The sequence below is a fragment of the Marasmius oreades genome, chromosome 5 (assembly GCF_018924745.1).
Source record: "Marasmius oreades isolate 03SP1 chromosome 5, whole genome shotgun sequence".
NCBI lineage: Eukaryota > Fungi > Basidiomycota > Agaricomycetes > Agaricales > Marasmiaceae > Marasmius > Marasmius oreades.
The window spans coordinates 3174388-3202077 of record NC_057327.1 but is presented as its reverse complement, the minus strand read 5'-3'; the positions used below and the strand labels follow the sequence as shown (position 1 = coordinate 3202077).

General features: G+C 46.2%; 12 protein-coding genes across 14 annotated transcripts; 6 read left to right on the top strand and 6 right to left on the bottom strand.

The window, feature by feature from the left end:
* Position 1: 1 nt before the first annotated feature.
* E1B28_009195 (uncharacterized protein) lies at positions 2 to 2958 on the top strand (the record flags this gene model as incomplete). Its single annotated transcript, XM_043154067.1, has 20 exons — positions 2 to 103; positions 159 to 256; positions 317 to 424; positions 493 to 572; positions 638 to 820; positions 883 to 987; positions 1037 to 1046; positions 1097 to 1172; positions 1231 to 1240; positions 1308 to 1413; positions 1472 to 1505; positions 1558 to 1716; positions 1771 to 1805; positions 1865 to 1935; positions 1981 to 2184; positions 2233 to 2270; positions 2377 to 2384; positions 2446 to 2593; positions 2656 to 2895; positions 2944 to 2958. The coding sequence occupies 20 exons, from the start codon at positions 2 to 4 to the stop codon at positions 2956 to 2958; spliced, it is 1830 nt and encodes a 609-aa protein (XP_043009355.1).
* Positions 2959 to 3399: 441 nt separating this feature from the next.
* E1B28_009194 (uncharacterized protein) lies at positions 3400 to 5036 on the top strand (the record flags this gene model as incomplete). Its single annotated transcript, XM_043154066.1, has 11 exons — positions 3400 to 3485; positions 3555 to 3627; positions 3681 to 3730; positions 3789 to 3812; positions 3877 to 3913; positions 3975 to 4024; positions 4091 to 4173; positions 4230 to 4461; positions 4530 to 4626; positions 4686 to 4750; positions 4817 to 5036. 11 exons carry the CDS (start codon positions 3400 to 3402, stop codon positions 5034 to 5036), a joined length of 1017 nt encoding a protein of 338 aa, XP_043009354.1.
* A 3559-nt stretch (positions 5037 to 8595) lies between these two features.
* E1B28_009193 (uncharacterized protein) lies at positions 8596 to 10404 on the top strand. Its single transcript, XM_043154065.1, has 11 exons — positions 8596 to 8770; positions 8840 to 8912; positions 8970 to 9019; positions 9087 to 9110; positions 9176 to 9212; positions 9289 to 9338; positions 9405 to 9487; positions 9542 to 9770; positions 9835 to 9931; positions 9992 to 10056; positions 10113 to 10404. The coding sequence occupies exons 1-11, from the start codon at positions 8670 to 8672 to the stop codon at positions 10336 to 10338; spliced, it is 1035 nt and encodes a 344-aa protein (XP_043009353.1). The 5' UTR covers positions 8596 to 8669; the 3' UTR covers positions 10339 to 10404.
* A 78-nt stretch (positions 10405 to 10482) lies between these two features.
* E1B28_009192 (uncharacterized protein) lies at positions 10483 to 11970 on the top strand. Its single transcript, XM_043154064.1, has 5 exons — positions 10483 to 10870; positions 10922 to 11193; positions 11243 to 11337; positions 11414 to 11748; positions 11804 to 11970. The coding sequence occupies exons 1-5, from the start codon at positions 10592 to 10594 to the stop codon at positions 11906 to 11908; spliced, it is 1086 nt and encodes a 361-aa protein (XP_043009352.1). The 5' UTR covers positions 10483 to 10591; the 3' UTR covers positions 11909 to 11970.
* A 104-nt stretch (positions 11971 to 12074) lies between these two features.
* E1B28_009191 (uncharacterized protein) lies at positions 12075 to 14575 on the bottom strand. Of its 3 annotated transcripts, XM_043154063.1 has the most exons (7): positions 14400 to 14575; positions 14027 to 14300; positions 13813 to 13959; positions 13634 to 13748; positions 13370 to 13582; positions 12665 to 13309; positions 12075 to 12592 (listed from the first exon to the last, which is right to left on the bottom strand). In XM_043154063.1, the coding sequence occupies exons 3-7, from the start codon at positions 13932 to 13934 to the stop codon at positions 12350 to 12352; spliced, it is 1338 nt and encodes a 445-aa protein (XP_043009351.1). In that variant the 5' UTR covers positions 13935 to 13959; positions 14027 to 14300; positions 14400 to 14575; the 3' UTR covers positions 12075 to 12349. The 3 variants fall into 3 exon arrangements, with proteins under 3 accessions (XP_043009351.1, XP_043009349.1, XP_043009350.1); XM_043154061.1 differs by having other exon boundaries at positions 14027 to 14575; XM_043154062.1 differs by having other exon boundaries at positions 13370 to 13748; positions 14027 to 14575.
* A 50-nt stretch (positions 14576 to 14625) lies between these two features.
* Positions 14626 to 15863, top strand: E1B28_009190 (uncharacterized protein). Its single transcript, XM_043154060.1, has 4 exons — positions 14626 to 15012; positions 15073 to 15311; positions 15382 to 15714; positions 15759 to 15863. The coding sequence occupies exons 2-3, from the start codon at positions 15157 to 15159 to the stop codon at positions 15683 to 15685; spliced, it is 459 nt and encodes a 152-aa protein (XP_043009348.1). The 5' UTR covers positions 14626 to 15012; positions 15073 to 15156; the 3' UTR covers positions 15686 to 15714; positions 15759 to 15863.
* A 472-nt stretch (positions 15864 to 16335) lies between these two features.
* On the bottom strand, positions 16336 to 17929 carry E1B28_009189 (uncharacterized protein; the record flags this gene model as incomplete). The annotated part of the gene is made up of 11 exons (XM_043154059.1): positions 16336 to 16540; positions 16596 to 16660; positions 16722 to 16818; positions 16887 to 17115; positions 17170 to 17252; positions 17304 to 17353; positions 17413 to 17449; positions 17514 to 17537; positions 17596 to 17645; positions 17703 to 17775; positions 17844 to 17929. 11 exons carry the CDS (start codon positions 17927 to 17929, stop codon positions 16342 to 16344), a joined length of 993 nt encoding a protein of 330 aa, XP_043009347.1. The 3' UTR covers positions 16336 to 16341.
* Positions 17930 to 19651: 1722 nt separating this feature from the next.
* On the bottom strand, positions 19652 to 20998 carry E1B28_009188 (uncharacterized protein). Its single transcript, XM_043154058.1, has 4 exons — positions 20848 to 20998; positions 20228 to 20788; positions 19921 to 20166; positions 19652 to 19851 (listed from the first exon to the last, which is right to left on the bottom strand). Exons 1-4 carry the CDS (start codon positions 20971 to 20973, stop codon positions 19747 to 19749), a joined length of 1038 nt encoding a protein of 345 aa, XP_043009346.1. The 5' UTR covers positions 20974 to 20998; the 3' UTR covers positions 19652 to 19746.
* Positions 20999 to 21078: 80 nt separating this feature from the next.
* E1B28_009187 (uncharacterized protein) lies at positions 21079 to 23159 on the bottom strand. Its single transcript, XM_043154057.1, has 10 exons — positions 22899 to 23159; positions 22747 to 22830; positions 22481 to 22684; positions 22277 to 22425; positions 22015 to 22211; positions 21856 to 21946; positions 21697 to 21788; positions 21522 to 21616; positions 21344 to 21437; positions 21079 to 21289 (listed from the first exon to the last, which is right to left on the bottom strand). Exons 1-10 carry the CDS (start codon positions 23082 to 23084, stop codon positions 21162 to 21164), a joined length of 1320 nt encoding a protein of 439 aa, XP_043009345.1. The 5' UTR covers positions 23085 to 23159; the 3' UTR covers positions 21079 to 21161.
* An 83-nt stretch (positions 23160 to 23242) lies between these two features.
* E1B28_009186 (uncharacterized protein) lies at positions 23243 to 25210 on the bottom strand. The gene is made up of 4 exons (XM_043154056.1): positions 24931 to 25210; positions 24613 to 24875; positions 23707 to 24556; positions 23243 to 23650 (listed from the first exon to the last, which is right to left on the bottom strand). Exons 1-4 carry the CDS (start codon positions 24994 to 24996, stop codon positions 23414 to 23416), a joined length of 1416 nt encoding a protein of 471 aa, XP_043009344.1. The 5' UTR covers positions 24997 to 25210; the 3' UTR covers positions 23243 to 23413.
* Positions 25211 to 25362: 152 nt separating this feature from the next.
* On the top strand, positions 25363 to 26436 carry E1B28_009185 (uncharacterized protein). Its single transcript, XM_043154055.1, has 4 exons — positions 25363 to 25704; positions 25754 to 26097; positions 26161 to 26193; positions 26247 to 26436. The coding sequence occupies exons 1-4, from the start codon at positions 25587 to 25589 to the stop codon at positions 26286 to 26288; spliced, it is 537 nt and encodes a 178-aa protein (XP_043009343.1). The 5' UTR covers positions 25363 to 25586; the 3' UTR covers positions 26289 to 26436.
* An 85-nt stretch (positions 26437 to 26521) lies between these two features.
* On the bottom strand, positions 26522 to 27324 carry E1B28_009184 (uncharacterized protein; the record flags this gene model as incomplete). Its single annotated transcript, XM_043154054.1, has 2 exons — positions 26522 to 27102; positions 27159 to 27324. The coding sequence occupies 2 exons, from the start codon at positions 27322 to 27324 to the stop codon at positions 26522 to 26524; spliced, it is 747 nt and encodes a 248-aa protein (XP_043009342.1).
* Between the last annotated feature and the right edge of the window lie 366 nt (positions 27325 to 27690).

Here is a 27690-nt window from a genome sequence, read left to right as displayed (position 1 = left end):
GATGGTAGACATTGAATTCCGCCCCTCAACATCACAAGCTCAAGCTGTTGATAGTGACGGAAATGCTGTTATCGCAACAGAAGCCTCAATCCCTCGTTCAACGGTGACCCGCCTTTTAATGACTTCGCCATTTCTTCGTACTCAATCCCAATACTTAGTCACAATTAGATGCCTCTGGATCTGAAGAACGATGGGTTACATTACAGTTTGTCTGGTCTGGAAAGCAATTTTCGTTAGATGTCGCCGATTCCGATAGGTGCGTCCGAATTCAAAACCTATTTTGCATAGTGTGCAGGTATAACGTCGCAACGAATAGAGTTCTTGACCTGAAAACAGCCATTCAAGATCTTACCCGTGTTCCTCCCGAACGTCAAAAGATTTTAGGTCTCGTCAAAGGAAAACTCCCAGCAGATCAAGGTCGAATGTAATGTCACCTTCCCATCTACGCCTCCGGAATCCCATCGTTGTTTTGTTCAATGTTGAAGCATCTAGATCCGACTTGAATCTCATAAACGGGAAAAGATTTTCACTTATTGGGACTCCGGACGGAGACGAAATCAAAGATCCCTCTCGTGTGTATCTTGTATCTTGTTATTCCCTTCCTCCATGTAAACCAATTTCCACGCGTTTCTTACAGAACCTCCCGACGTTGTGAACGATCTCGACTTTGACCCCACACAAGACTCCGCCACTGTCGCAGCTTACAAAAATGATCAACGAAATATCCGAAAAGTCAAAGAAGCGACAGATAAACTCAACCTGAACATCATTCATCCACTCAGAGAGGGGAAAAGACTTCTCGTCCTTGACCTTGATTACAGTTCCGTTTCTCCTTTGTTGTTTTGTTTCTTCATACCTCTAAAAAACTCCCTTTTCCTCCAGCGATTTTGGATACGAAACCGCTTACCTCGGGAAGCCTTCCACCAGCTGAATGTGCACGACCCGGTCTTCATGAATTTCTAGAGGCAGTCTACCCTCATTACGATAGTGAGTTTTCACCGTCTTCGACTTAACACGCTAAAACCTCAAGTAACAGTCTGTATCTGGTGGGTTCCAAGTTTCGGGATTCTCAGCTTCACTTCTCAGCTTCATCCAGGTCTCAAACGAGCTGGGTATGGCTAGAAACCAAATTAGTCGAACTGGAGATGATTGGTTCGAATCGCAATTACCATGTGAGTCACTGTTTTACAAATTTCCTGCTCGGTAAACCACTCAAACATCCATATGTAGATATCGTTTGGTAAATAACCCTCTTTTTCCGGTGGACTTCTTTCCCGGCTCTGATAATCCTTCTCATCGTGATCTAGTACTCGACAAAACCTCCATGTTCACCGTTTTTTCTGACCGCGACGGGAAACCACTGCAACATCACGTCAAGCCGTTACAGATCATTTGGAACCACTTACCCCAATTGTGCGTATCTCGATGTAATCAACCCGCTTTGTTCTCTTACCTTCTTTTTCACGAAAAGCGACGCTTCGAATACGATACATATAGATGATTTGGTGAGTAAAAATCCTTACAAATGCGCTTCCATCCTATACTTATAATTAAAAGAGTCGAAACTTTGCCCTCAACCCTCAATCCGGCCTTAAAATCCAAGCATTCAAGAACGCACATACTCCACAGTCACTTGCAGATAGGGAGCTCTCAAAGCTCAGTCGGTATTTGGTCTACATTGCTGGGATTACGGATTTTAAAGGGTTATCGCACAAGGTTCGTTTGTGAAAATATCTTGTTTTTGTCTGGCATTTACATTCAAAATTGTAGGCGTGGAAGGACATTGAGAAAGGGTTACCTCCTTCGTATCTACCATAATGATTCACCTTGTTTGGGGTTTCCGGGTTCCTTTGTCGTCTATTAGTCGAACATCTTTTCTTGGCTTTGGTATCGATATCACTACACGTCGATATACATCTTGTACTTATACCACACGTACGTTTATTTTATAATATACCAACTAGTCGTGTTGCCGCGTAGGGTTTTCACATTGTCAGTCCACCCCTGAATTTCTGATTGGAGTTCCCACCCAACCTCTAAGCACTTGCACGGTGAAGTTGCACCCACCAGTGCGAACCAGTACAACGCGAGACCTAGCTTCGACTCTGAATCTTGTTTTGTTCGCTTCCAGCTACTTCAATCGACCACTCTATAATCATGCTACACAAGAATTTGAATTTTCAGGTTTGTTTCCCAATTTTTTACTTACCAACGCCGAATATTAGGGGTTAGCTTTCCTTGAGGCTTATTCTAGACCGCCAAACCATCTCGTACGAAATTCTTCATTAGGACTACACATCCACTGGCAACGCTTTGAGATGAATCTCGATCCGACATCTATCACTGCCCTGTTATCAACAGAAAAGTAACAGGTAGTTCAAACTGTGAGTACTGGTACTTTTTGCATCCCTTTTGTGTCTAAGAAAACGTTTCGGTTGTTCGTAGGAAATCCAAAGAAACCTCAGACCAAGAACACCGGGAGGAATATCGTCTTCGACACCTTGTCAAAGAGCACCACATTCTATCGACCTCACTTCACGTCAACGACATCGAGCCTCGAGGCCTTACACTCACATCTTCCATGAACACCTCGGTGAGTGCCAGTGGTCATGTTGGAAGAAATTCAATTGATAGATCCACCTGACATATTCAAAGGAACTTCTTGCCACCGGTTTGGGTTGCGTCAAGGTCTTGCGCATATCTTTTCCGGAGTATAAAGACATGTTCCTCCACGCTATCGTTTTCGACCTACCCGCCCTATCACGGTATCTGAGTTTCCAGTTACTAGGAACTTTTGAGGTCCTGCTCTGGAATCAACTCAGCCATCCGAATATTCCTCCTTTCCGTGGTGTGAATACCGAGACCATCCTGGGAGGCTGTTTGGTCATTCCCAAGGTAAGATTGTGCACCTTTCTGAGGGTCGTCACTGTGTTATGGTTATAGTCTGGAAAAAAATAGACGGTTTCAAAAACTGAAAACGCGATGTCTTTGTCTTGGTGCTGCCAAAAGGCTTGAACGCCATATCGGGGAAACGGTAATGCTTCTAACATCAACTTGCGACCGATCAATCCATCTCCATTACGACAGCATGTTACAGACCGTGAGGTTTGCAGAGATGAGCACTTCAGCCGTGCCACGCCGGAACGCGTTACGTTCAAGTCTCAGCCAGATCATGGAGTGACTCAGTGGGGAGGGAAGAATAGCTTGGGGAGGCGAGAATGATTTCTTTGACTGGATCGGGCAAGTCTGGCAGTTCAATCTGATATTGATGTCCTCACTCTGTACTTATTAAGGTGTGCTTACCGTAGCTCTACGAATTCGCTTCTTCCCCCCACCTATTCTAGTTTCATCGACATCTCGGTCCATTTTCTCCGTCGTAAATCGACGGTTTCCTTTGCGATGCCCGATTGGAACTCCTCAAAAGAAATTCGACACGATAGTGTAGTGTTCCTCTACCTGATTCACTCACTCGTGGGTATCTATGTGTATGTTTTACTTCTCTTCATCTCGAATGTTACCCATAAGAACCCATCATCGATCTGTCGTCGAATTAGATGGGAATACTTACTCTCTTTGGACTTTGACTTTGCATTCATCACGGGGCGAAAACCTTTTCGGTGGCCTATGGTGAGTTATTGGATGCTTTTCGCCATGCAGTCGTCTGACTATCACACCTCCAGATCTTCTACTTCGCCAACCGTTACCTCCTTCTTTGCGCATTAATTGGACTGTCAGTCTACTCAAGCTTTCTCCCGGACTAAGTCCTCATTTTGGCTCATGATCTATAGTCTCGTCGCTTTTGACTCGACAAGGTGAGCTTCGGCGTCCCGGACAACTTACGACACCAGCCATTAATCATTAGACGGGTTTTTACAGCAAGATCAACTGTCAACCGTTATATGTATTCATTCAGGTGTGGTGTACCCCATCTTTGGTTCTTTTTCTGACTTAGGCCCCGCCCGCTCACTTCACAGTTAGCGGGAACCGCCTCAACTACTGCAGGCGTCAATCTCTGTCTTCGCACGTATGTATATATGTTCTCTTCGTCTTTTCTCCCTAAGTACCATTTCGTACTAAATTTATTCCCCAGGATTGCTATTTATGGGCATTCCAAACCGATAATTGTCTTTCTAGTGATCTTGATCCTAGGACACTGGTCATTGATCTTGATGAGTACTGTACCTTTTAACTCTTTCCTAGTTTTATGACTCTCATTCTCTTAATATCAGACTTCCAGATTAAAGCAGTATGGAATGACGAACTAAAATTGTGTGTCATCACAGCCGTCAACAACAACATCCAGATTGTTGCGATATACATTTATCTCACCTGCTTCAACCTTATCTTATTTCTCTTAAATGCATACAAACTATACAGCCATGGCGGGAAGCAGGTTTTGGTCGTCAAGAGTCGACTAGAGAAGCTAATATTTTCTGACGGCCTTGCATATTTCTTCGTCGCGTGAGTGCACATGGCATTGATCATTGGGATTGAAATGATATGTTCGATTAACGTCCGAGTTTTCTTAGGTTCCTGGCAAACCTCACTGCTACAGTCTTTTTACTTTCTTTGCCGAATACCATCACTGGAATCATTTTTGATGTCCCCGCTGTGGTCATAAGCACGGTAGGGACCATTTTTCTTACTTCCAAGCCCTTAAAAATATATTCTGAAAATCCTGCAAGATTTGTGCAACAAGGGCTACCAGGCGACTGTGCGATTTCAAGTTCGACGGGGATCAAGCTTTGCAGTACGTGGCTCGATACCTACCTTGCGTATGGGCTAGTGGCTGAATAAACTCGACTGTAATACTTAGTGGATCCGACCCAAGTTCCGACATTCAATTCAGGCGCACTCACGGGGAGTGCACCACGTTGGACGGTTTGGGTAGTGTTACTACGGTATTGAAACAAGGCCCGGAAGGTGTTCATGTTCAGGTGGAGATCTTTACTCGTGCAGAAGATGGACATTTGGAGAGGCGAGAGAAGGAGAGAGAAGTAGAAATTGATGTCAAGTCGAAAGAAAGTCCTATTTGATTCGCCCTAGCGGTATTTCGATAGTTTTGTAGCTTGAAAGACTCCCGTGCTGTTAGTAACCGGTAATCGGTATAGGTATCCGGGAGTTAAGTTTGAACGAGGTCGTCGTGCTCGCCGCAGGCAACAGTCACCGGACACATCGGCTAACGCCCTTGATCATTCCCGGTAGACCAGCTCCTAGGAGTCCTCTTCCACTGCTCTTTCGGAGTCGTTCCAAACCAGTGATGCTGGCATAAAATGGGATATACTGGTCTCTGTTACATCCTTTTCCTTTGCTCCCATCGGATTGTTGTTCGCCACAACTTAGGTTTCTTCGACTCTATCCGTCATTCATCGTCGTCGTACTGTCCAACAATGTCATCTCCCACTGTCACCACCGCTTTGACATCAAAATCCAGTGGCAAGGGCACGTCTGCAGTCTGAGTCTAGTAGCCCTAAACGCAAGCTGTTGCTGTTGGTGGGGTTACGATAGTCCTGATAAACTCTTGTAGGTATCCATGCATCAGGAAAAACCCAAATTGTGAATTCGCCGTAATTAACGCTAACCTTGTAATTCACGCTTATTGCTGTGCTTAGTCGTAATTTGTTGTATGTCAATTAAATTAAGTTACAGTGGGAACTAAAAGTATTAATTCTTCTTAACTTCTCAAACTTTTGGTTAATTTAGACAAAGTTTGAGGCTGCTTCTATGCTGTTGGTGTGGTTGATAACCAGCTTATAACAGTCAGGATCCAGAACCTGGCATGACAAGCTTCTGGAGAAATTAAAATTCTGACAAGTTCCCAGATCTGACCAACTGTGTTAATTCGCGTGAATTTGTCTGAAATTGTGCAAACAGTAAAAATGTTCGAGTACCGACGAACTTCAAATTTTTTACAAAGTTGGTCCGAGATGCCCATATATCCGAGTTATCAGGCACATGGAGTGTCCGAGCTGTCCGGGACCGGGGCACGACTTCGTCACATAAGAGAATAATATTTTTTTTTTCGTTCTTTCTTCTTTCCCCTCCTTCATTCATTCGCCTTCTGTCCTGCCTTTCCTCCTTCAGCCATCCCTAACACTGTTATTCACTTACTTACTCAATTACAGGGATTATTCAGCACATTCAGACTGTCTGATTCTAGTGAGTGATTAAATTTTCTCCCGAAACTTACTAACAGTTAAAATACCTCAGACAATGACCTGTATAGGAGGGCTGGTTGAGTTGGCTGAATTAGAGGAGTATCAGATGTAAGTCAACCTGTCCTCTGGTTCCATGGATTGGCAACTGACAATTCTCAAGGCTGCAGCAGCAGATAGTGAATAGCAAGGGTGAATGCAATATCAGAGGAATGATTGAGGGCAAAATAGCATTATTCTTGGTTTATTTAACTTTATGATTCCTGTAGCTGTAGTATACTTCTATTATAATAAATACATTGATTTTTTGACTTCACAATGACTGAACTGAATGAGAAATGTGCAATTAAGTAGCATTTAGCACCTACAAACATATGATAATGTAGTGAAATTCACACAAATTCGTGCGAATGAGCGTTAACGTCCATTAACGTTACAAGGGGATGTTTAATTCTCACTAACCGAGCGAATGATCGAATTCGTTGCATTAATCAAAGTTAACACTAATTAACACTAATTTTACTCTCTTCAGGCGAATTCACAAATTGGGGTTTTCCTGATGCATCAGGAGGGAACTATGATCCAACCCAAGATGACTAGTTCAAAATAACCACTATACGAGAAAATTTTGCATAATCAGGGCTCCTCATGGCTTCCCCTACCACACCTACTGGTGCGCTCCCAACAGACTTTGTACTTGACGAAACTAGACACGCAATCCATAGCCAGAAGATGAGGTTTGGAGAGCTTTTAGATCAACACGGCTCAAACTCGACATGGACTCGTTAATGCCTTTCATAAATCAGTGGATTATACCTGTCAGTCCCGCCGAGGTGGGTTAAACTCCTGCTGTGACTTAATCTCAACATCTGCTAGACGGTTCCACACGAGATTCTATGTGTCATTCCTCCCTTCCCATCAGGAAAAACTGAGACAGGAACGTATACCTCCGTATCCTTATGTATTGCATGTAGCTCAGGTAGCCCAGTTTACGTCCCCCATAGATGTAGCATTTGTAGAGTCCCATGAGAGAAATCTATTACCCCGTATTGCTCTGTATCGCTGCGTATACCTGCCAACATGACATACATACCCGCTCTGTATATCCCATACACCCTGTAGATTGACAGTTATGGAAACGTATTTGCGAAATATTTATTATGAAATTTTCTTTTTGCTTTTTTCTCTAACTCACCACCTACTGCACCATTGCACTGCCCACAGTAAGGAATTATTTTAATTTACACTATAGCATTAACTATTGCATTTGCATTTGTAACGAATTAATACATTATTTATAACACTATGTCAAAAGACGGCACTACTGAAGTAACTACTGCTTGGAAAAGTATGGCCAAAGATAAGCCAGGTGCTAACGATTTTGATTGCGTTACACCCGCGCGTAGGGCTGTACCCACGTACCTGCAGCAGAGCACGTGCTGCTTTCACATGCCTCCACCAGTGCAAAAATGCTGAAGTCCCCCCATTCAGGTTAGACATCCAAGTTTCTGGATGTCTGGAGGCCACAGTAGTATGGAGTAAATGAAAAGTGTTCAACCTAATCCTAATGAACACCATGGCACTGACTACTGGTAGCTTTCAGGGAAGAAAAGTTGTGGGGATTATAGTACTGAATCTACTGATACAGAGTTATACCGGGTGTACTGAGCGGGTACTCAGCGCTACGGCTTCTACGAACTATACCGTGACGCCAGTGACGCAATACGGACGATACTGGCGGCAACCGGACGGGTATTGACGGCATGGAGGGGCATGGAGAGCCCAATAGTGACGTGCCGATGTTACGGATTGTGACGTATGGTATGTTATGTAAGGTGTCTACTGAGCGTCGGCCCGGGTATACGGGCCATTTCCCTGTTTCCTGATGCCGCGTCGTCTTCGGGATTCACGTCTGGAGATAAACAACCGCGATTACCCGAACCAGGTAAGTAAAAACTGAAAGTGGTTCAGCAAAGCAAAATCTCTTCCTTCTCTGCGCTCTTTCCTGAAGGACTTCGCTGTAGTATGATTATAATCTGGAAAAAATAGACGATTTCGAAAAAGCTGAAAACGCGATGTCTTCGTCTTTGTACTGTCAAATGCTTGGACGCGATATCGGGGAAACGGTTCCAACATCGATTTGCGACTGCGATCAATCCATCCCCATCCCGAATGCTCAATGCTACATTACGACAACATGTTACAGAACCATGAGATGAGTATTCAGCTGTGCCACGCTGGAGCGCACAACTTGTGCGTTACGTTCAAGTCTCAGCTAGAGCGAGGACTCGGCTCGGAGAGGGAAGCCCAGCTCGGGCAGGTGAGCATGATCTTTTTGACTGGATCGCGCAAGCGTGGCAGTTCAATCTGATCTTGATGTCCTCACTGTGTATTTATTGAGGGGTGCTTTCCGTAGCTCTACGACTTCCCTTCTCCCCACCTGGTTATTCCAGTTTCATCGACTTTTCGGTCCATTTTCTCCTTCTCAATATCGACTGTTTTTTTTTTTTTGCGATGCCCGATTGGAACTCCTCAACAGAAATTCAACGCGACGAAATTCAACGCGACCACGTAGCATTCGTCTACTTGATTCATTCACTCTTGGGTGTCTATGCGTGTGTTTTACTTCTCTTCATCTCGAATGTTACCCATAAGAACCCGCCACCTATCTGTCTTCGGGTTAGATGGGAATGCTTACTCTCTCTGGATTTTGACTTTGCGTTCCTCACAGGGCGAAAACCTTTCCGGTGGCCCATGGTGAGTTATTGGATGTTGTTCGCCATGCAATTGTCTGACTATCGCACCCCCTGCCAGATCTTCTACTTCGCCAACCGTTACCTCCTTCTTTGCGTGTTGATTGGAGCGTCAGTCTATTAAAAGCTTTCTCCTGAAGTAGTTCCTCAAATTGACTCATGATCTATACTTCTCCAGTCTCGTCGCTTCCGATTCGAGAAGGTAAGCTTCGGCGTCCCTGGACCACTTACGAGGCCAGCCACTAAGGATTCGACGGGTTTTTACAGCAAGATCAACTGTCAACCGTTATTCGTATTCATTAAGGTGTGATGAACCCGATCTTTGATTCTGTTGACATCAACTGTTTCTGACTTGGACGGCGCGTCCGCTCATTCCACAGTTAGCGGGAACCGCCTCAACTACTGCAGGCGTCAATCTCTGTCTTCGCACGTATGTATATATGTTTTGTTCATCTTTTCTCCCTCAGGACCATTTCGTGCTAAATTTATTTCTCAGGATCGCTATTTACGGGCATTCCAAACCGATAACTATTTTTCTAGTGATCTTGATTCTAGGACACTGGACTTTGACCTTGATGAGTACTGTGCCTCTTAACTCTCCTAGCTTAACGGTTCTCATTCTTTTGAAATCAGACGTCCAGATCAAAGCAGTATGGAATGACAAACATGATTTGTGTGTCGTCACAGCCGTCAAAACCGACGGTCTTGTTGCATCATACATTTATTCCACCTGTTTCAACCTTATCGTATTTCTCTTAAATGCTTACAAACTATACGGCCATGGCGGGAAGCAGATTCGGATCGTCAAGAGTCAACTAGAGAAGCTAATATTTTCTGACGGCCTTGCATATTTCTTCGTCGCGTGAGTGTACATGATATTGACCGTTGGGATTGATGTGTTCGACCAACGTCCGATTTTTTTTTAGATTCCTGGCAAACCTCACTGCTACATTCTTTTTGCTTCTTTCACCGAATCCCCATATGGGAAATATTTTCGATATACCGGCTGTGGTCATAAGCACGGTAAGGACCATTTTTCTTATTCTTGAGCCCTTCCAAGATATATGTTGAAAATCCTACAAGATCTGTGCGACAAGGGCTATCAGGCGACTGAGTAATTTCAAATTCGACGGGGATCAAGCTTGGTAGTACGTGACTTAATAGACCTTGCGCATGGGCTAGTGGCTGAATAAACTCGACTTAGCGGGTCCGACTCAAGTTCTGAGTCTTCTGATCTTCAATTCAGGAGCACTCAAGGGGAGCCTAGCGTGTCGGACAGCTCGGGTAGTATTACTGTAATGAGCCCAGACCCGGGAGGTGTTCATGTTCAGGTGGAGATTTTTACTCGTGCAGAAGATGGACATTTGCAGAGGCGAGAGAAGGAGAGAGAAGTAGAATCTGGTGTCAAGCCGAAAGCAAGTCCTATTTGATTCGCCCTGGAAGTATTGCAATAGTTGTCGTGTAGGAGTTAGAAAGTACTGATTAAAGACTTCCGTGTTGCTATTCGGGAGTTAAGTCCGTGAACGCCACCAGAACGGGAGTTTAGGAAACGCCCGTCTTCGCTCGCCAGGCAACAGTCACCGGACACATCGGCTAACGCCCTTGATTAATGATTCCCGGTAAACCGGCTACCTAGTAATCCTCTTCCAGTGCTCTTTCCAAACCAGTGATGCTGGGTATAAAATGGGATATACTCTCTGTTATATCCTTTTCCCTTACTCCCATCGGATTGTTCGCCGCAAGTTAGGTTTCGTCGACTCTATCTGTCATTCATCACCGTCGTACTGTCCAACGATGTCATCTCGCACTGTCACCACTGCTTCGACCTCGAAATCCAGTGACAAGGGTAGGTCTGCAGTCGTAGTTCCACGTCCATCAGCGAGTCTAGTAGTCGTAAATGGTCAGAATGAAGTGTTGTTAGTGCAGAGGAATCCTCGAGCTGTTGCTTTTGGTGGGGTTACGGTGAGTTTCCATTCTCACCTATCGCCTTACAGTCCTAATAAACTCTCGTAGGTATTCCCAGGAGGGAACTACGATCGAACCCAAGATGACTCGTTCGAAATAACCGCTATACGAGAAACATTCGAAGAATCAGGGCTCCTCATGGCTTCCCCTACCACGCCCGGTGGTGCGCTCCCAACGGACTCGGTACTTGACGAAGCTAGACACGCAATCCATAGCCAGAAGATGAGGTTTAGAGAGTTTTTAGATCAGCACGGGCTGAAGCCCGACACGGATTCGTTAATGCCTTTTACTCAGTGGATTACACCTGTCGGTCCGCCGAGGTGAGTCCAACTCCCGCTGTGATATATCCTCGATCTCAACATCTACTAGACGGTTCCACACGAGATTCTACGTGTCATTCCTCCCTTCCGCGTCGTCTTCGGGATTCACGTCTGGAGATAAACAAGCGCGATTACCCAAACCAGGTAAGTAAAAGTAAAAGCGGTTCAGCAAAGCAAAAGCTCTTCTTTACTTACAACATCCCCCCCTCTTCCCCCGTAGATGGCGGCAAAGAAGTTATCACAGCCCGCTTTCTCCATCCGAAAGCTGCTATTGCCGAATTTGACTCGCAAAAAATCACGTTCATGCCTCCTCAATACTACATCCTCCACACACTCGCTTCCATTCTTAAAGGCTCCGTCAACACCCCAGAACAACGCGCTAAAGTCCGAGAACTGGCGTATGGAAAGTTTGGTAGGATGGTGATCAACCCGCGGCGTCTGAAAGGAGCTGAAGAAGCTGCCGGACTCGCCGTTTTGACGTACGAAGGCGATGAGACGAGGGGCGGGTCTCCAGGGAGGAGACATAGGGCGACTATTTTTGCTCGGCAGGGTGGTGTAAGTGTTATTTTTGAGGAATTATCTACACCTTGTTAACTGTGTGTTTTTCCAGATCACGGAGAAGATCGTGTTAGAACGAAACTTCGATATTTATACTGAGATTGAGGAGAACGCTTTCTTACAACGTCAGGGTTCGGCAGTGGCATCCAAATTGTAGATTTGTACGACAGCATAGACTCAGTTAATTATACTAATATATCCGGATTTTGGATGATCGGGAACACTGCGGGTACTCAGTGCACTCTGCAACCGGAATATCGGAAAAATCAAAAAATCTTGTCAGCATCTGCTCAATTATGGAACAGTTCATTGCAATGACACTGACAGGTTTTAAAGGTTAGGCTACAAGAAAAGAACGGGGAATAGAATAAAAGAGTAAGCAACAATCATTATGGATACAGTTGGCGTCAATAGTCGTATATAAAGAATAAATGCGTAGACGAAAACGTCTCATGAACCCGTGAAAAAATCGTGTACAAACACAAAACTTGATAGCAGACTAAAGCGGTAAATAGGGAGAGAAGATTAAAGGGTGAGGAGTTACAGTAGATTCGTTTGTGCTTGATAGAAGCCGGTTTAGTAAAATAATTCATGATTTTCAAAGACCAAAGATCTGATAATCAAAAGGGACCGCAGCTCCCCAGAAAGAAGGATCACAAGCTTCGGTCGAGATGATGCCCACACCGCCCAAGTTGAGCGGGGTTATAGTAGATGTCGATGCCTGCCATGGAGAGAGACCTGGAGCGTTGGGGTCACCGGAATTGAGGAAAGCTCTATAACGAGCTTGGACCTCGTTAATCAGAGCCGTCTGAGAAGAAGTTGGATTCGAAACGGTGCCGAACTGAGTTAAGGGAAGAGATAGATAAGAAAACAAGCGTAGGACGAAAAGATTGAGATAGCCAAGCGGACTTACCACAATTTCGATGTCATCCTCATGACAGACCTGTCCATCCTGAGAGCAGATAGAAAACCCCTCGTTTGAAGGATAAGTAGCTCCAAGAGTATAGACTCCCACAAAGGCCCTTCCACCGTTTTGAACCCAGTTCCTCGCAAACGTCCAAGAAGGACATCTCCACATCTGATCAGTGCCAACGTCCTCCAACACGATCCTAGAATCCTCAGAGCCATCAGAGAGCTTGTTCTGTGGGTAAACATCGGAGCTTATGATCGTGTCGGTACGATTGGGCCCGAGTATCGCATCACACACCGGTAGGAATGCCGAGTTGGGTGTGGGGGAACCGAACATGGAGTACACGGTTACGGTGGCTTCATTTTTGACGGTGGATATTAGGAGGGGTTTGTTGACATGTGGAAATGGAGCTGTGGAATCCAAGGGACTTGTGATGAAGGAACCGTCTCTGACGACCCGGATAGGCTCGCCAATACCAGCTGCAGCGTTGATCGATTGACCATTGTCATTGACCGAGGATGTAGCGTCGACAATCGAGTTCAACGATGCAGAGTTCAGGCAGGATGTGTCTGATGCACTGCATTGGATCTTCTCGAGGAAACTGTTGACGAGGTCCTGTCGAACACTGGGGGTCAAGAACCCATAGCCCTGTACAAAAGCCATCAGTAAACGAGTTGATAGCTCATTTCCCGGTAGATGAGACCTTACCATAGGGTCTGAATGGAGTGAGGCCGAGCGGAAAAGCGGTTGGGCAGAAGGAGCAGCCAAAAGTGCACGAATCATGTTGGCTCCGGAACTTTGCCCAGCGAGAGTGATTTTAGAACCATCACCACCGAAAGGACCGATGTTGTCTTTCAAGAAATGGAGTGCATTGACGACATCTTTGGCTCCTAGGTTGGATTCTGGACCCAAGAATCCAAGCTGAGCAGCGGCATTAAGAGAGAGAAAAAGTCGAAGGATGAACTAACTCACAGCACCGAGACGGTACTGAATTACAACAACAATCGAACCAGTTGCCATAGCTAGTTTCGATCCATCTAGTCCTGCATTTAAGACAGAGCCAGTAACGAATGATCCACCGTGTATCCTGCAGAGGTAAATGGCAGTGAGAACTAGGTTCCAAGATCCATTCGAGAAGAACGCCGCCGTACCAGACCATGACAGGTGCTTTACTGTCCTTGTGGAGAAAAGTTGGCACGTACAAAACCATGGACAGACAATCCTCCGAATACGAGGACGAGTCCATTTGCGGTTGTGGACATGCTAGAGGCATAGTCGAGGGGTCGGAAGCACCATTACTGTCAAGCCAAAACATAGTCAGTCGTCTTCAACTCCTCAAGCCAACGAAAAAGGACTAGTACGCACGGAAACTGCCAAGTTGTCGCAACAGTAGATGGTGCCCATCGATTGGCCGAAGCGTATCTGACTGCAAACCTGTTGGCACCAGACGCAAACGTCCCCCTTGCAGTTCCAATAGGTGTTAGAATATTCAGCCCGTCTGCCGGTGCCCTTGGACAGAAATTCTTGGCGATGGCGAGTTCGCACAAGATATTACGCAGATCGCCCCAGTCGAAACCTTTGAAAGCGACTGAAGTTGCAGGACTTTCAGATTTATTGGGGTTGGTGACCGTTGCCGGGGCTGCGAGAACCGACACGACCAGTAGAAAAGACGACAATAGAGAGCAAACAAACATTGTCTGTAAACTTGGGGAAGGGGAGAGAAGAGGTTTGCCCTTACGTCGCCTGGGAGTGGGAGTGAACCGCGGAAATGGCTGGTTGGAAAAAGAGAGGGAGAGAGCGCTTTTAAAGAGGGATTTGGAGAGATTCTCGTTCCTGCGAGAAGACCAGGCACTGCGGAGATACTCGAACCCATCCTTGAATATGTAGTGTGACCGCTGTTGATAAAAACAATGTAGCCTTTATTTGGCGTACCCGCGTTTATTTGTTTGCACCCGGAGTCGTCCCTTGTCAAGTCCTTGTTCCCAAACTTGACGCTCTCGTACTCTTTTATTCGGATTTTTCTCGCGATCACCGTTCTTCTCATGGCTCACTCGGTTGCTGTCATACTTGCAAGCTGGAACAGTGGCTCTGACGACCAGGGACTACGAACCGCTACAAAAATCACATTCAACTAACCCAGTTTCTCAAGTACGTTTTGCCGTCCTCAAAGCCTTGCCACGCTGTCAAATATCAGGAATAACTTCCCACATCGGAATGCTGAAGGCCGACTACACTTACAGATGGCATCACGAAAGAACATGCCGTTTGCATGTCAGACTTCAAAGACCATGGGCTAGGGACCTCTCAGTACTATATATAATCGATAATTGAGCATGCGCCACGAGCTTTCCGTTGAGTACTCGAGAAATTGATAATTAAAAAGCTATAGATCATTACTAATCATCGCCAAGGTTCTTCGAGGGAAAACTGGCAAAATGACCTTGAACCGCTGTTTTTCGTTCCCAGTGTCTCGATAGTCCTCCTCCAGGGACCAGATGACGGGCATCGAGTGTCTATGTATCCGGAAACTGGCGAAACCCGCAGTGGGAACTTCGTCTAGTGCACTTACTAGGTACTCACCCCAACCCCAACCCGTAACAACGCAATCTCAACTTCAGAAAATGAACGAGTCACAAAGTTTCAAAGTCTGGTACGACCTTGTTTTTGTTGGCTATTTGGAGGGTAACAATGCCCATAAATCCACTCTAACGTTAACTTAGTAACGTTGTTATCAAACCGGAGCTTCGTGGGGTCCTTCGAGTGTTCGACCTGAAAATTAACGTAGGGTATGGCCAGGGGCGGCCCGCGGGATTTTGGGTTTTAATGGAAAGCGTTGTATTCAGGAATCGCGTGCCAGGGGACAGGAATCGCGTGTGTGGTGTTGGGAAACGTCCTGGCGTGGTCACAGATCTTCCTTCAAGAGAACGTAACTCCTTCAGGCCTCAGGTCCAAGGTACAGTTTTACCAAACGCTACGTCAAGCTACAATGATATTTTAACGAAACCACCATCGTTCACTTACTAAGACCTCCAGTCATGCCTAGTGGGTCCAAGGTACGAAGATACAAACGAAAACCTTCTTTTTATATTTACAAAAGAAAAAATATTCTATATAGGTAGATAAAATAGACTCCTTGCTTCCGCTCAGTACACATACAAGTTATGACCTGCATTTGACAGGTTCCACCAATTTTCCTGCAACCTTTACGAATTTTAATTTTGGCTACTTCGGTGACAGCTCCTACCAAAAGAAATAGCTTGAGGATTCCTCTGTACTAACAACAATTCGTTCTGACCATTTACGACTACTAGACTCGCTGATGGACGTGGAACTAGGACTGCAAACGTGTCCTTGCCACTGGATTTCGAGTCGAAGCGGTAGTGACAGCGCCAGATGACATTGTTGGACAGTACGACGACGATGAATGACGGATAGAGTCGAAGAAACCTAACTTGCAATCCGATGGGAGTAAGGGAAAAGGACATGACAGGGACCAGTATACCTCATTTTATACCCAGCAGATGTGTGTCCGGTGACTCTTGCCAGGCGTTTCCGGAAACTCGGTTCTGGTAGCGTTCACGCTTCACGGATTTAACTCCCGGATACCTAGTTACTATCAGCCCGGAAGTCTTTCAGTATTCAAGCTCCTAACAAAACTATCGAAATATCACCAGGGCGAATCAAATAGGACTTTCTTCTTCTTCTTTATCATCTCGCCTCCGCAATTGACCATCTTCTGCACGAGTGAAAACGTCCACATGAACATAAACACCTCCCGGGCCTGGGTTCATTACCGTCGTAATACTACTCGAACCGTCCAACGCGGTGCGTTCCCCGTGAGTGCGCCTGAATTGTATATCAGAACTTGGGTCGGATCCACTAAGTACAGTCGAATTTATTCAGCCATATGCAAGGTAGGTATCGAACCACGTACTACCAAGCTTGATCACCATCGAACTTGAAATCGCTCAGTCGCCTGATAGCCCTTGTTGCACAAATCTTGTAGGATTTTCAGAAGATATTTTTCAAGGGTGTTGAAAGTAGGAAAAATAGTCCTTACCGTGCTTATGACCACGGCGGGGACATCAAAAATAATTTCCATAACGGGATTCAGTGAAAGAAGTAAAAAGACTGTAGCAGTGAGGTTTGCCAGGAATCTAAAGAATTCGAACATTACTCATAGTCGAACACGTCAATCCCAGCGGTCAATACCATGCACACTCACGCGACGAAGAAATATGCAAGGCCGTCAGAAAATATTAGCTTCTCTAGTCGACTCTTGACGACCAAAACCTGTTTCCCGCCACGGCTGTATAGCTTGTAAGCATTTAAGAGAAATACGACAAGGTTGAAACAGGTGGAATAAATGTATGTTGCAACAAGGACGTTGTTATTGACGGTTGTGATGACACACGAATTTTGTTCGTCAATCCATACTGCTTTGATCTGGACATCTGATTCCAAAGGAATGAGAACCATTAAGCTAGGGAAGTCAAGAGGCACAGTACTCATCAAGATCAAAGACCAGTGTCCTAGGATCAAGATTACTAGAAAGACAGTTATCGGTTTGGAATGCCCATAAACAGCGATCCTAAAGAATAAAGTTAGTTAGTGAGAGAGACCAACAAACGTATATACATACGTGCGGAGACAGAGATTGACGCCTGCAATAGTTGAGGCGGTTCCCGCTAACTTTGAAGTGAGCGGGCACGAGTCAGAAACGAAAGAACTAAAGAAGTAATACACCACACCTGATTGAATACATATAACGGTTGACAGTTGATCTTGCTGTAAAAGCCCGTCGAATGATTAATGGTTGGCGTCGTAAGTTGTCCGGGACGCCGAAGCTCACCTTGTCGAATCAAAAGCGACGAGACTATAGATCGTGAGCCAATTTGAGGACTTAGTTCGGGAGAAAGCTTTAGTAGACTGACAGTCCAATTAATGCGCAAAGAAGGAGGTATCGGTTGGCGAAGTAGAAGATCTGGCAGGGGGTGTGATAGTCAGACGACTGCATGGCGAGAACCATCCAATAACTCACCATAGGCCACCGAAAACGTTTTCGCCCCGTGATAAACGCAAAGTCAAAGTCCAGAGAGAGTAAGTGTTCCCATCTAATTCGACGACAGATCGATGACAGGTTCTTATGGGTACATTCGAGACGAAGAGAAGCGAAACATACACATAGATACCCACGAGTGAGTGAATCAAGTAGACAAATGCTACGCTATCGTGTCGAATTTCTTTTGGGGAGACCCAATCGGGCATCGCAAAGGAAACCGTCGATTTGGGATGGAGAAAATGGACCGAGATGTCAATGAAACTGAAATGACTAGCTGGGGGAGAAGCGAAAGTCGTAGAGCTACCGAATGCACGGTTTAATAAGTAGAGAGTGAGGACATCAAGATCAGATTGAACTGCCACGCTTACACGATCCCGTCAGAAAGATCATTCTCATCTCCCCGAGCTGTTTTTCCCTCCATTCTTCAACGTAACGCACAAGTTGGGCGCTCCGGCGGGGCTCAAGTACTCATCTCTGCAAACCTCATGGTTCTGTAACATGCTGTCGTAATGTAGTAACATTCGAGATGGAGATCGCAGTCGCAAGTCGATGTTGGAACCATTTCCCCGATATGGCGTTCAAGCTTCTGGCTGCACAAAGACGAAGACATCGCGTTTTCAGTGTTTCGAAATCGTCTATTTTTTCCAGATCATAACCATACTACCTTCAGAAAAGAGCACAGAGAAGGAAGAGCCTTTGCTTTGCTGAATCGCCTCTACTTTTACTAACCTGGTTTGGGTAATCGCACTAGTTATCTCCAGACGTGAATCCCGAAAGCGACGCGGAAGGGAAGAATGACACGTATAACCTCGAGCGGAAAGAGGTTGAGATTCAGGTTATAAGTAGCAGCATGAGTTCAACTCACCTTGGCGAGCCGACAGGTCTGAGTAAACGGCATTAACGAATCCGTGTCGGGCTTCAGTTTCAGCCCGTGCTGATTAAAAATCTCTAAACCTCATCTTCTAGCTATGGATTGCGCGTCTAGCTTCGTCAAGTACCGAATCCGTTGGGAGCGTACCACCGGGCGCGGTAGGGGAAGTAAAGGGGAAGCCATGAGGAGCCCTGATTCTTCAAATGTTCTCGTATAGCGGTTATTTCGAACGAGTCATCTTGGGTTCGATCGTAGTTTCCTGCTGGGAATACCTACTTACGAGAGTTTATCAGGACTATAAGGTGGTTGGACAAGGTGGCTCACCATAAAGTTCTTGCTGCCGACATGTCACATGTCATCACGGTCTTAACATGTGACTTACGCGTTGACTTCTTTCCAATTTCCTTACCCCATTGTCCTCTATTAGTGTTATCTTCGCCCAAAAGTCGCCTTCCTCAGTGTAAGATACGTGGTTACTCCAGATATGACCAGTTGCGTCCCTTTGTCCAAATTTTCATAAGCAAGCAGGCACCCGGATCGACCAGACACTTGGCATATTCCTTCAAAATATTTGACTATGAACTGATCCCAATCAAACAAGGCGAACATTCCGACTTCTACCTCATTGCTATCAGTCATCGCCCTCACATTCATGGTCAACCTCTTCCTAAGATGACCAAAGTTTTATCCTACAGACCGCAAACGTTGGTGGAAAAACTTTGGTAGTTGTGAAAGCACAAAGAATGCCGAGGAGTGGATGATGGTTCAAACGTTCATCCTGGGCCCCTGGCAGAGTACGTTTTGGTGCCTTTTTCATTACAGAAGCCCGTCTAAACTGGATCCCTACAGACGGCGAGATCACGGTCCCGCGTGTTCTGCGCTATATCAAAGACGGTGGCCAAGCTACCCTGAAACACTACACACAGGCAGTACCTGAGGGAAACAACTACATTTACATAGGACACCTGTGGCGTAGTAAAATAGGCATTCCAGCTACTCGCTCACCTAATACTGAGCTTCCAAGTATGCTAAGTAGAACGCAGACTGACCGCAAATAGAGGTCAACGAGGCATCAGCGCTCAGCATTATAGCAATATTTTACACGACTATAGTGTACAGTAATTTCAATACGGAAAATAAAGGGGTATATCCTCATGAAACCTCCTCCATATCATCATCATCATCGTCCTCGTCGTCCTCCATCTCCTCCATCTTGACATCATCGAAGCTAATTCCTACAACATCTTCTCCCTTTATCTGTGATCACGAAAAGAGAAAAACCTCGTCAGTACCAACAAGCGACTTCGAGGAATCCGAAATACATACCCCGTCTTCCTTAAAGTTATCCTTGAGCTCCCAAAACCCATTGTGTTCTCCACTCCGATGTAAGAATGCTACCTCCGAAAGCACTTCTTTCAAATAAACCTCCGGCTGTTGCGTCTTCTCTCGAAGAGGCTTAATAGCCCATCGAGTCGTTTCTCGGAACAGCTGGAACAACAAATCGAGAAGTTGGTTCCTGGGCATCCGTGTCATACGCTCGAAATTGCCCTTCGTCGGTTTCGGTTTCGTTTTCTATAATCCAGTGGTTGAGCCAAACAAAAATTGTGGGAGGGGAGGCGAAAAAAAAACGCACAACAAGATCACTAAACGCTCCCGATCCTCCAAGTCCAACACCACTACTAAGCCGGTTGATACTCCCTCTGCCACCAGGCACATCCGCATCCTCCATAACCCTAATCTGCCTAACCCTCGTATTATACTTCTTATGCCTCTCCCGAATCTGCTTCCTATAATTCGCACTAAACTGAGGTCTCAAACTACAATCATGTTTAATCCTCCCCGTCAGAATCGTAGTCCTCGCTCTCGGATTCGGAGGGCCAGACTGAACAGAAGAAGATAAACCAAACGAAGAGTCTTTAGGTCTTTCCGCGATCACCACTTGGTTCTCAACCGAATCGTTGACCATTTCGAGTTCGTAACAATCGGGTTCAGAGTCGGTTGTTATGTTTCCTATTGTATTGTCGAATGTGGGCCATTTGGGGTCTTTGGTGTTGACGTTGCTTTCGTGAGGGGGGAGGAAGAGGAGGATCCGAGGTTTGGCTCCTGGGTTGGTATTGTGGTAGACGCGTATACTGGCGAGATGGACGTCTTCTGCGTTTATGGCGGCCCATCGTTCCATGAGGAATCTTGGGACCTACACAGGTAAATCTTTGAATTGTTGTGAGTTGAGATATGGGCGCGTGTTTTACACACCTTTACAAGCCAAACCCTTCCACCACCTTGATCCAACATGAGCTGCTCGTCTGGGTCTGGAAGAGAGTCACCATCTTGAGCGAGATCAGGTTCAAACGATTTCTTGTCTTCCACAACTTCCTCCATGATGGCCGAGAGTGACGAAGGTTGGTTTCTACGTCACGGACGGTCACGACCGCACGTTACAAATTAGAATTTCCCGGGCCGCCGGCGAAAGGGACCTGCTCATGCTGCCACTAGTAAATTGTGCTTCTGCTGCTGGATTGCTATCAAGTATGTACTAATAATCAAATTGACTATCACCCTTCTACAAACTACGACAACCCAGAATCCTTAAACTCCTCATTGAACTCTCTCCCAATCAACATCCTCCTGATCTCCTGCGATCCAGCTCCAACTGTATACAACCTCGAATCTCGCAGAATCCGACCCATAGGATAGTCTACAACACAAAGTCAACAAAACAAATGCTTTGCGAGAACAACTTGAACAATACCATTGATATACCCATTCCCACCAAGACATTGCATCCCTTCCAACGCAACCTCCACAGCTTTTTCAGTCGAATACAAGATAGCACCGGCACAGTCCTATATAAAAAAACCGCAACGGAGCAATTGTGAGTTTACAAAATTCCGAATCAAAAGGGGGGTGAAAACCCTTGGAAGACTCACCCGTCGACTGATCTTCCCATTATCACAAGCTCTCGCAACAGCATAGACATAGGATCGACTAGCGTTCATCTTGGTATACATATCCGCTATCTTTCCTGTATAAAATAGAGCGTCACTATCACCGGGCTGGGGGGGGGGGGGGAACACAAAGAACAGAGTTGGGTAGTGCGCGCACCTTGCATAAGCTGGAACGTCCCAATAGGTTGACCAAACTGTTTTCGGTCATGAACATACTCCACAGCGAAATCGAATGCCGCCTGCATCAACCTCATAAAAATCTCAATTACCCCGATGAAAGAACAGAAACGGGAGCAGGGAGGGGGGAAAAACTCACCCAAGGGGTCCACCACTCAACACCAACCGTTCCAAATCCAACCCAGACATAAGAACCGCAGCTCCTCGATTCACTTCACCCAATACATTTTCTAAACAAGATTTTCAAACGACAGCTAATCAACAGACAAAGTTCCGCACACCGAACACGACCACATACCTTCCGGAACGAAACAATCTTCAAATATCAACTCAGACGTATCACTCCCTCTCATCCCAAACTTATCTAGCTTCTTCCCAGATGAGAAACCAGCGAAAGTGTTCTCCACGATAAACGCCGTAATGCCTTTAGATCCCCTCTCTGGTTCGGTTTTGGCGTATACGACCAAGGTGTTTGCGATTGGTCCGTTTGTTATCCTAAAGGGAGTAGAAATTAGTGAAAAACGAAATCACGTTTTCAATTCGGGGGGGGGTTACTCAACCAAAACTTATTCCCATTCAACTTGTACCCACCACCATCCACTTTCTCCGCTTTAAGCTTCATACTCACAACATCGCTCCCACTTCCAGGTTCGCTCATAGCTAGTGCTCCTATGTGTTCTCCTGATATAAGTGGTGGGAGGTATTTTTTCTGGTGGTGATCATGGAGGTTAAGCACGAACACAAATCACAAACTAGAACCTCACCTTCTGAGCTTCGGTCCCCCACCTATGTATCTGATTCACACAGAGATTGGAATGAGCACCGTAGGAGAGTGCGACACTACCCGAAGCGGTCGATAAGGCTTCCATAGCAAGTAGATGGTGGAAGTAACCGAGGCCTAAGCCAGTGTAATCTGGTGAAACAGTGATTCCGAGAAGGCCCATTTCGCCCATGGATGGGTATAGTTCCTGTTTAGGAAGACGTGAGTAAACGAAATGAGGAAAACTTGGAGAGATGAAGATGTACTCACCTTTGGAAACACATTCTCTCTATCAATATCAGCAGCCCTCGGTGCTACGTCTTTTTGAGCGAATTCCGTGACGGCTTCTCTAAACTAGCAAAAGAGGACATGGATTTTGATTTAGTGAACTTCACCCCACAAATCACGATTGGGGAACTCACAGAAGCTTCATCTTCAGATAACCCTGCTATGTCGTGGTTATAAAACGACGAAACGGCGTAGTGTCTTCTACCGATTGGGAAGGCTTGACGTGTGGACTGCCATTGGGATGAACTTGGTTTTAGGCAACGGCGAGAGAATATCGGGAGAGAGCGTAAGATGGAGAGTCGGAGGGTTCTGGAGGCCATCTGAGAGTTGAGAGTGATAGGGATAGAGGAATCGACTTTCTGGACCCTCGGAACGGAGCTTACCCGGTCCGAGGGAACGGGCGGATAACCACAGGCCTCACGGGAGCAGCTGCTATATATGGTACTTTATGGCGCTAATATGGCGGCTCACAGGTCACACCCAAGCGGGACACACAAACGCCCATACCAGACCAGCACCGGAAAGAAGGTATCTCCAAATGACATGGCCAGACACCAGGTCTCCGATATTTTGCGGTGCGGTACATTAAGATGGGGTTAGATTTGATAATATACAGTGATGCACGGTCGTGAATGGGTATAATAATAGATCAACACTTCACAACTGAACTCCTCCTGAAACTCGCACGACGATTCTGTTCTGACCGAGTAAGAACGGTAACCTCGTACGCCGAATGATTCCAATGTCTATGATTCGCAATCGCCCCATGGAATTCTGTCCGGGCCTGTTCGCATCTTATAAAATCCCAGGGTAAACCCCGTCCTTTGAGAAGAACGGTAAGACTCTTCAGTTTCTTGTACGAGTCCGCCACTTGGAGAAGTAGAATCTACAGAGAAGAGATGAGTAACCCGGTTTTTGAAAAAAAAAACGGAATCAACGCACAATATCATCCTTTTCATCCACATCAATCCCAACCGCAAGTTCCTCAACCAACCCACACATCCTAAAACTCTCCACGTTCTCATTACTAAAACACCACCTCCCCTTATTCTTCGGCTGCACCGAAACCTCCCGAATCGTCCGCGAATGCCTCGGAACACACGTCCCCCAAAACCTCTCCGCATTCAACTCATGAACACTCCCCCGGATCTGAATCCCATTAAACGCAACCGTAATTCTTTCCAGCCCTTGGTACGATTCCAAATAGTCCAAAAAGCTCTCATCAACATGGTCGACCGTGATCTCCATAAGCTGAATCCCAGCCTCCACACACATCTTCCAAAAATCATACGGAATACACCGATCGAGATGTAACGCCTTCAAAGACCCCAACTGAGAAAGAATAGACGGCGAATGCCTCAGTGGGAACTGCGACAGCGACAACTCCTTCAACCTAGGAGCCATAGGCATAGGATGCACACATCCCAAACCCAAATTACAAAATTTGTCATTCGTCGAATTAAAAAGCATCGCAAGGTCGGTGTCATTTGTCATGTACCTCTCAGGATCTGTGAACGAGTCGAATCCGCCATCGAGTTTGAGAGATTCGATATGGAATTTGTTGGCATCAAATAAACCTTCCGCGATCAATAGGAGGAGTCGGTTGTCGTCTACTTGGATTGCACATGAACGGAGATGTTTGAATTGACAGATCCGATGGAATGGTAGAGGGATGGGTTGGATCCATAGGCCTTTGAGATAGAGATTGAGATTGAAGAGGGTGGGGAGTGGAGATAAGTGGGTTATAACTTGTTCGATTGCCCAGTGGGAGTCCGTTTCGGTGACTGTCCAACTGGCACGTGGGGTTAGTGATGATGGATGATTAACGACGCGGAGAGCCATACGCACTTGATGGAGGTTAGGGATTTGAGGGAAGAGAGAGCCGGCACGAGATGTCGGGTAAAAACCCGTTCTGTATCCGTCTCGAGGGCGAGAGATGGAATGTGGAGACACCGCACATAGTTTCCAATTCGAGTGTGATTCAATGCTAGATCTTGAACCATCTGCGGATGATTGGTATCGAGGGTGATTTGAGAAAATAACAAGGACTCCAATGTGTTGTTTAGTTGAGAACAGGCAAAGCGCAGGTTCTTCAATTCAGTGGTCGTCAACTGTAGATTTGACATGAGAACGATACTCTTCGCAGGAATAGATACAGAAATGCACCTCGTCGACTATATGGTACAATAGCTCGGTGGGTAGGGTGAAGATTCCAGGTTTGAGATGAAGCATTGTAAAGAGGTAATGAAAGAGATATCGTGTGAGGGGAGGTGGAGGGAGTGTGGTAATGAACTGAACTGGGCCATTTGCGGCATGTAGTGCCCACGACTGTATTACATTGCTCCTGTCTGTTTTTTTTTTTTGCTAAACCATGAACCGAAGTTAATCAGGATGCCCTGTTCGCATCGTATCAATGGGTGAGATTATATGCCAAGTTCGAGGCACCGTCATTTTTTTGGCGTAGGTCGGAATTGCTATCAGAATGGCGTCATCCGGTCCGTGGGAACTCGGAGTCGGAAGTCTGGCCTCGACCATTCCACGTGGGAATTTGCTTGGACTTAAGTAGCGGCCTCATCTCAGCTGGATTATCTTTTTTGCGATCGTACCTTCAGGCTGATGTACCAGACTTCTGTTCATGGCGTCAAGTCGGTTAGTATTCGGCCTCGAGGAGTCGACCCAAGCTTCTAGCTTTCTTTCACCAGCGGACGAGGGAATGACATCATGGACCATTGCTGCTGCGCCATTACGCCCCTAAATTTTCAAAGCTCCATCCAGCTATAAAAACTCACAGCCTACGAGGAAACCCTCCAACACCCACCATCATGACTTCTGCTACTCTCTTATTTTTCACCCTTCTTTTCGTGCAGTCCGCCTTTGCCCAAATCGTCACCCGAAGACGACAATCAAGCGTAGGCCGAGTTATCGCTGGCGTCGTTGTCGGTAAGTACATACCCCAGCCTGTTCGATAACAAATCTAATCGATCAACAGGATGTGTCGCTCTCATCGCTCTGACTATATTCTGTTGCTTCATCATGATGCGTCGACGTCGTGCAAGTAGGCTGGCTGGTACAAACGCCACCACCGGGGGCTTCTCTGGAGTCGGTGGCAAACCTCTATTCGGTGGGGGAAACATCGGATGGAGTCCATTTAGGAAACACAACAACACGGGGGCTACTGGAACTGGACCTGGATATGGGAATTCCCATGGTTTACAGCATGCAGGTCCCTATGGTCCATCCCAGGGAAACCCACAACAAGGGCCTTACGGCCAAGGTCAATACCCCCCACCTCCCGATTACAACAGTGGGAAACCTGAAGGTGGCTATGGTCCGGTGAGTTGTTTTTTACGCTTGGCAAGTTTTTAGTACTTGGTTTGCTCATACTCAATCTCACAGCCCCCTGGACCACCACCAGCTGCGCATACTGCTGTAAGTGAACTTTGAGTGCCTATCACCTACTTTTCTCATGGTCTCTTCAACAGGATGGAGGAAATAATCACTTCATTGGTGGTTTCCGAAAGTGATCGCTTCCCCTCTAAAAAATACTTGCTGTATCTTACGTTCACGATGTAACCCTACTGGACAGTTCTTTCTTCATGATACAAACACGATTCACCACGAGCTTTGATCCATAATTTAGGTTTACCTTAGAAATATATCCAAGTAATTCTTTGGGATCTTCATGCCATGGCTTTTCTTAAATTGTTTGAACAAGTATAAAATCCCCATACATCGCAGACGCCGACCAACTCTGAACTCACTCCTTCTTTCCCGAATGAGAAGGGTCCGCTTTGGACTGTGTCCCACCTAACCAACTCCGCCACGAACGGTATTCCGGTGAAGGTGGTGACGGTGGTAGTACACAAGGCGCAACTTCACGTTCAGTTTTGAGTTTCGATACAACTTCCAGTTTGGGAGTCGAAGTCGACCGCCAAGGCCACCATCCCGACCCGACCCCCACCGACCCAGCCCCCTCCCTCTCCAACCTCCTCCTCGCAAGCACACGTCCCAACTCCTCCTCCTCCTCCTGCACCCTCTCCGCCTCCCTCATCCTCTCATCAAACTCCCTCCTCTCCCTCTCCGCCTTTGAATTCACCATCTCCCTATGAACCTCCAACGCCCTCTGATTCTCCTCCAAATTCGACTGACCAAACACGTAAGCGCTTCCACAGACAGCTAAGATCGTGAGGGCTTGAAAGACTACACGGGCGCGAAGCCAGAATTGGAATTGTTTGGAGGCGCGGGTTGGGTCGAGGTTTGCGCCTGTGCCTGCACCTGCGCCTTGACGGCGGAGTTTGGTGGAGGCCATGATGAGAGCTGTGGTTGTTGCGAGAGCACCTTGGTAGAGTCGATTAAAAAAAAGAGAGAGAAATCTATCTTCTATTCGTGCGTACCTATCGGAACAATGGGGTTCTCTTTACATTTCCGAATAGCCTTTTCTCCATAGGTCTCTGTGAATCTCCTCTCGGAGAACCCGTAGGTGCTGGTGCTGACAGGAACTGCCACCACCGTTGGACCAGTAGGTGGTGGGTCCGTAGACGCAGTGGTTGGTTTTGACATACCTGATCGTTTCGACACGGTATACTCCGAGGCAGCTGCTAAAGAAACGGAATACCAATACCATTAGTAATTCTTACCCTGAGAATAGATCATACCACGTACCTTTATAGACAGCGACGTGAAGGTTTTATGGAACGCTTTTTCAATTTGTCAGCGAGCAACTTGGACGCGAATGGAAACCTAGACCGCGAACGCGAACCTACTTATACGAGTCGGTACATGGCACTTGGTACGGTCTAGAAATCTCAAGGGCCTCGAGCCTCAAACTCCAGAGAGAGATGAAGAACGAAAAGAAAAAATTATTATGCTACACTTGGAGGGGGTACAAATAGCAGGAATTCAAAAACATAAACGTTCAAAACACAA

What these genes read in the sequence shown, in the direction of transcription:
- E1B28_009187 (XM_043154057.1), bottom strand. Translation starts at nt 23,084, where the DNA reads ATGGCCTCCAGAACCCTCCGACTCTCCATCTTACGCTCTCTCCCGATA. An exon ending in GAGAGAATGTGTTTCCAAAG is followed by an intron (nt 22,685 to 22,746) that starts GTGAGTACATCT and finishes CTTCCTAAACAG; the next exon opens with GAACTATACCCATCCATGGG. An exon ending in TGGGAATGGGTATATCAATG is followed by an intron (nt 21,290 to 21,343) that starts GTATTGTTCAAG and finishes TTTGTGTTGTAG; the next exon opens with ACTATCCTATGGGTCGGATT.
- E1B28_009193 (XM_043154065.1), top strand. Translation starts at nt 8,670, where the DNA reads ATGCCCGATTGGAACTCCTCAACAGAAATTCAACGCGACGAAATTCAA. An exon ending in CGTTATTCGTATTCATTAAG is followed by an intron (nt 9,213 to 9,288) that starts GTGTGATGAACC and finishes CTCATTCCACAG; the next exon opens with TTAGCGGGAACCGCCTCAAC. An exon ending in CTGGACTTTGACCTTGATGA is followed by an intron (nt 9,488 to 9,541) that starts GTACTGTGCCTC and finishes TTTTGAAATCAG; the next exon opens with ACGTCCAGATCAAAGCAGTA.
- E1B28_009188 (XM_043154058.1), bottom strand. Translation starts at nt 20,973, where the DNA reads ATGGAGGAAGTTGTGGAAGACAAGAAATCGTTTGAACCTGATCTCGCT. An exon ending in GAGCGTTTAGTGATCTTGTT is followed by an intron (nt 20,167 to 20,227) that starts GTGCGTTTTTTT and finishes ACTGGATTATAG; the next exon opens with AAAACGAAACCGAAACCGAC. An exon ending in ATAACTTTAAGGAAGACGGG is followed by an intron (nt 19,852 to 19,920) that starts GTATGTATTTCG and finishes TCGTGATCACAG; the next exon opens with ATAAAGGGAGAAGATGTTGT.
- E1B28_009185 (XM_043154055.1), top strand. Translation starts at nt 25,587, where the DNA reads ATGACTTCTGCTACTCTCTTATTTTTCACCCTTCTTTTCGTGCAGTCC. An exon ending in TATCGCTGGCGTCGTTGTCG is followed by an intron (nt 25,705 to 25,753) that starts GTAAGTACATAC and finishes ATCGATCAACAG; the next exon opens with GATGTGTCGCTCTCATCGCT. An exon ending in CACCAGCTGCGCATACTGCT is followed by an intron (nt 26,194 to 26,246) that starts GTAAGTGAACTT and finishes TCTCTTCAACAG; the next exon opens with GATGGAGGAAATAATCACTT.
- E1B28_009190 (XM_043154060.1), top strand. Translation starts at nt 15,157, where the DNA reads ATGACGGGCATCGAGTGTCTATGTATCCGGAAACTGGCGAAACCCGCA. An exon ending in TCACAAAGTTTCAAAGTCTG is followed by an intron (nt 15,312 to 15,381) that starts GTACGACCTTGT and finishes ACGTTAACTTAG; the next exon opens with TAACGTTGTTATCAAACCGG.
- E1B28_009192 (XM_043154064.1), top strand. Translation starts at nt 10,592, where the DNA reads ATGGGATATACTCTCTGTTATATCCTTTTCCCTTACTCCCATCGGATT. An exon ending in AGCGCGATTACCCAAACCAG is followed by an intron (nt 11,338 to 11,413) that starts GTAAGTAAAAGT and finishes CTTCCCCCGTAG; the next exon opens with ATGGCGGCAAAGAAGTTATC. An exon ending in TTTTTGCTCGGCAGGGTGGT is followed by an intron (nt 11,749 to 11,803) that starts GTAAGTGTTATT and finishes GTGTTTTTCCAG; the next exon opens with ATCACGGAGAAGATCGTGTT.
- E1B28_009186 (XM_043154056.1), bottom strand. Translation starts at nt 24,996, where the DNA reads ATGCTTCATCTCAAACCTGGAATCTTCACCCTACCCACCGAGCTATTG. An exon ending in TGTACCATATAGTCGACGAG is followed by an intron (nt 24,876 to 24,930) that starts GTGCATTTCTGT and finishes TCAAATCTACAG; the next exon opens with TTGACGACCACTGAATTGAA. An exon ending in AAATCCCTAACCTCCATCAA is followed by an intron (nt 24,557 to 24,612) that starts GTGCGTATGGCT and finishes CCCACGTGCCAG; the next exon opens with TTGGACAGTCACCGAAACGG.
- E1B28_009191 (XM_043154061.1), bottom strand. Translation starts at nt 14,355, where the DNA reads ATGTTTGTTTGCTCTCTATTGTCGTCTTTTCTACTGGTCGTGTCGGTT. An exon ending in GCGACAACTTGGCAGTTTCC is followed by an intron (nt 13,960 to 14,026) that starts GTGCGTACTAGT and finishes TTGGCTTGACAG; the next exon opens with TAATGGTGCTTCCGACCCCT. An exon ending in TTCAGTACCGTCTCGGTGCT is followed by an intron (nt 13,583 to 13,633) that starts GTGAGTTAGTTC and finishes GCCGCTGCTCAG; the next exon opens with CTTGGATTCTTGGGTCCAGA.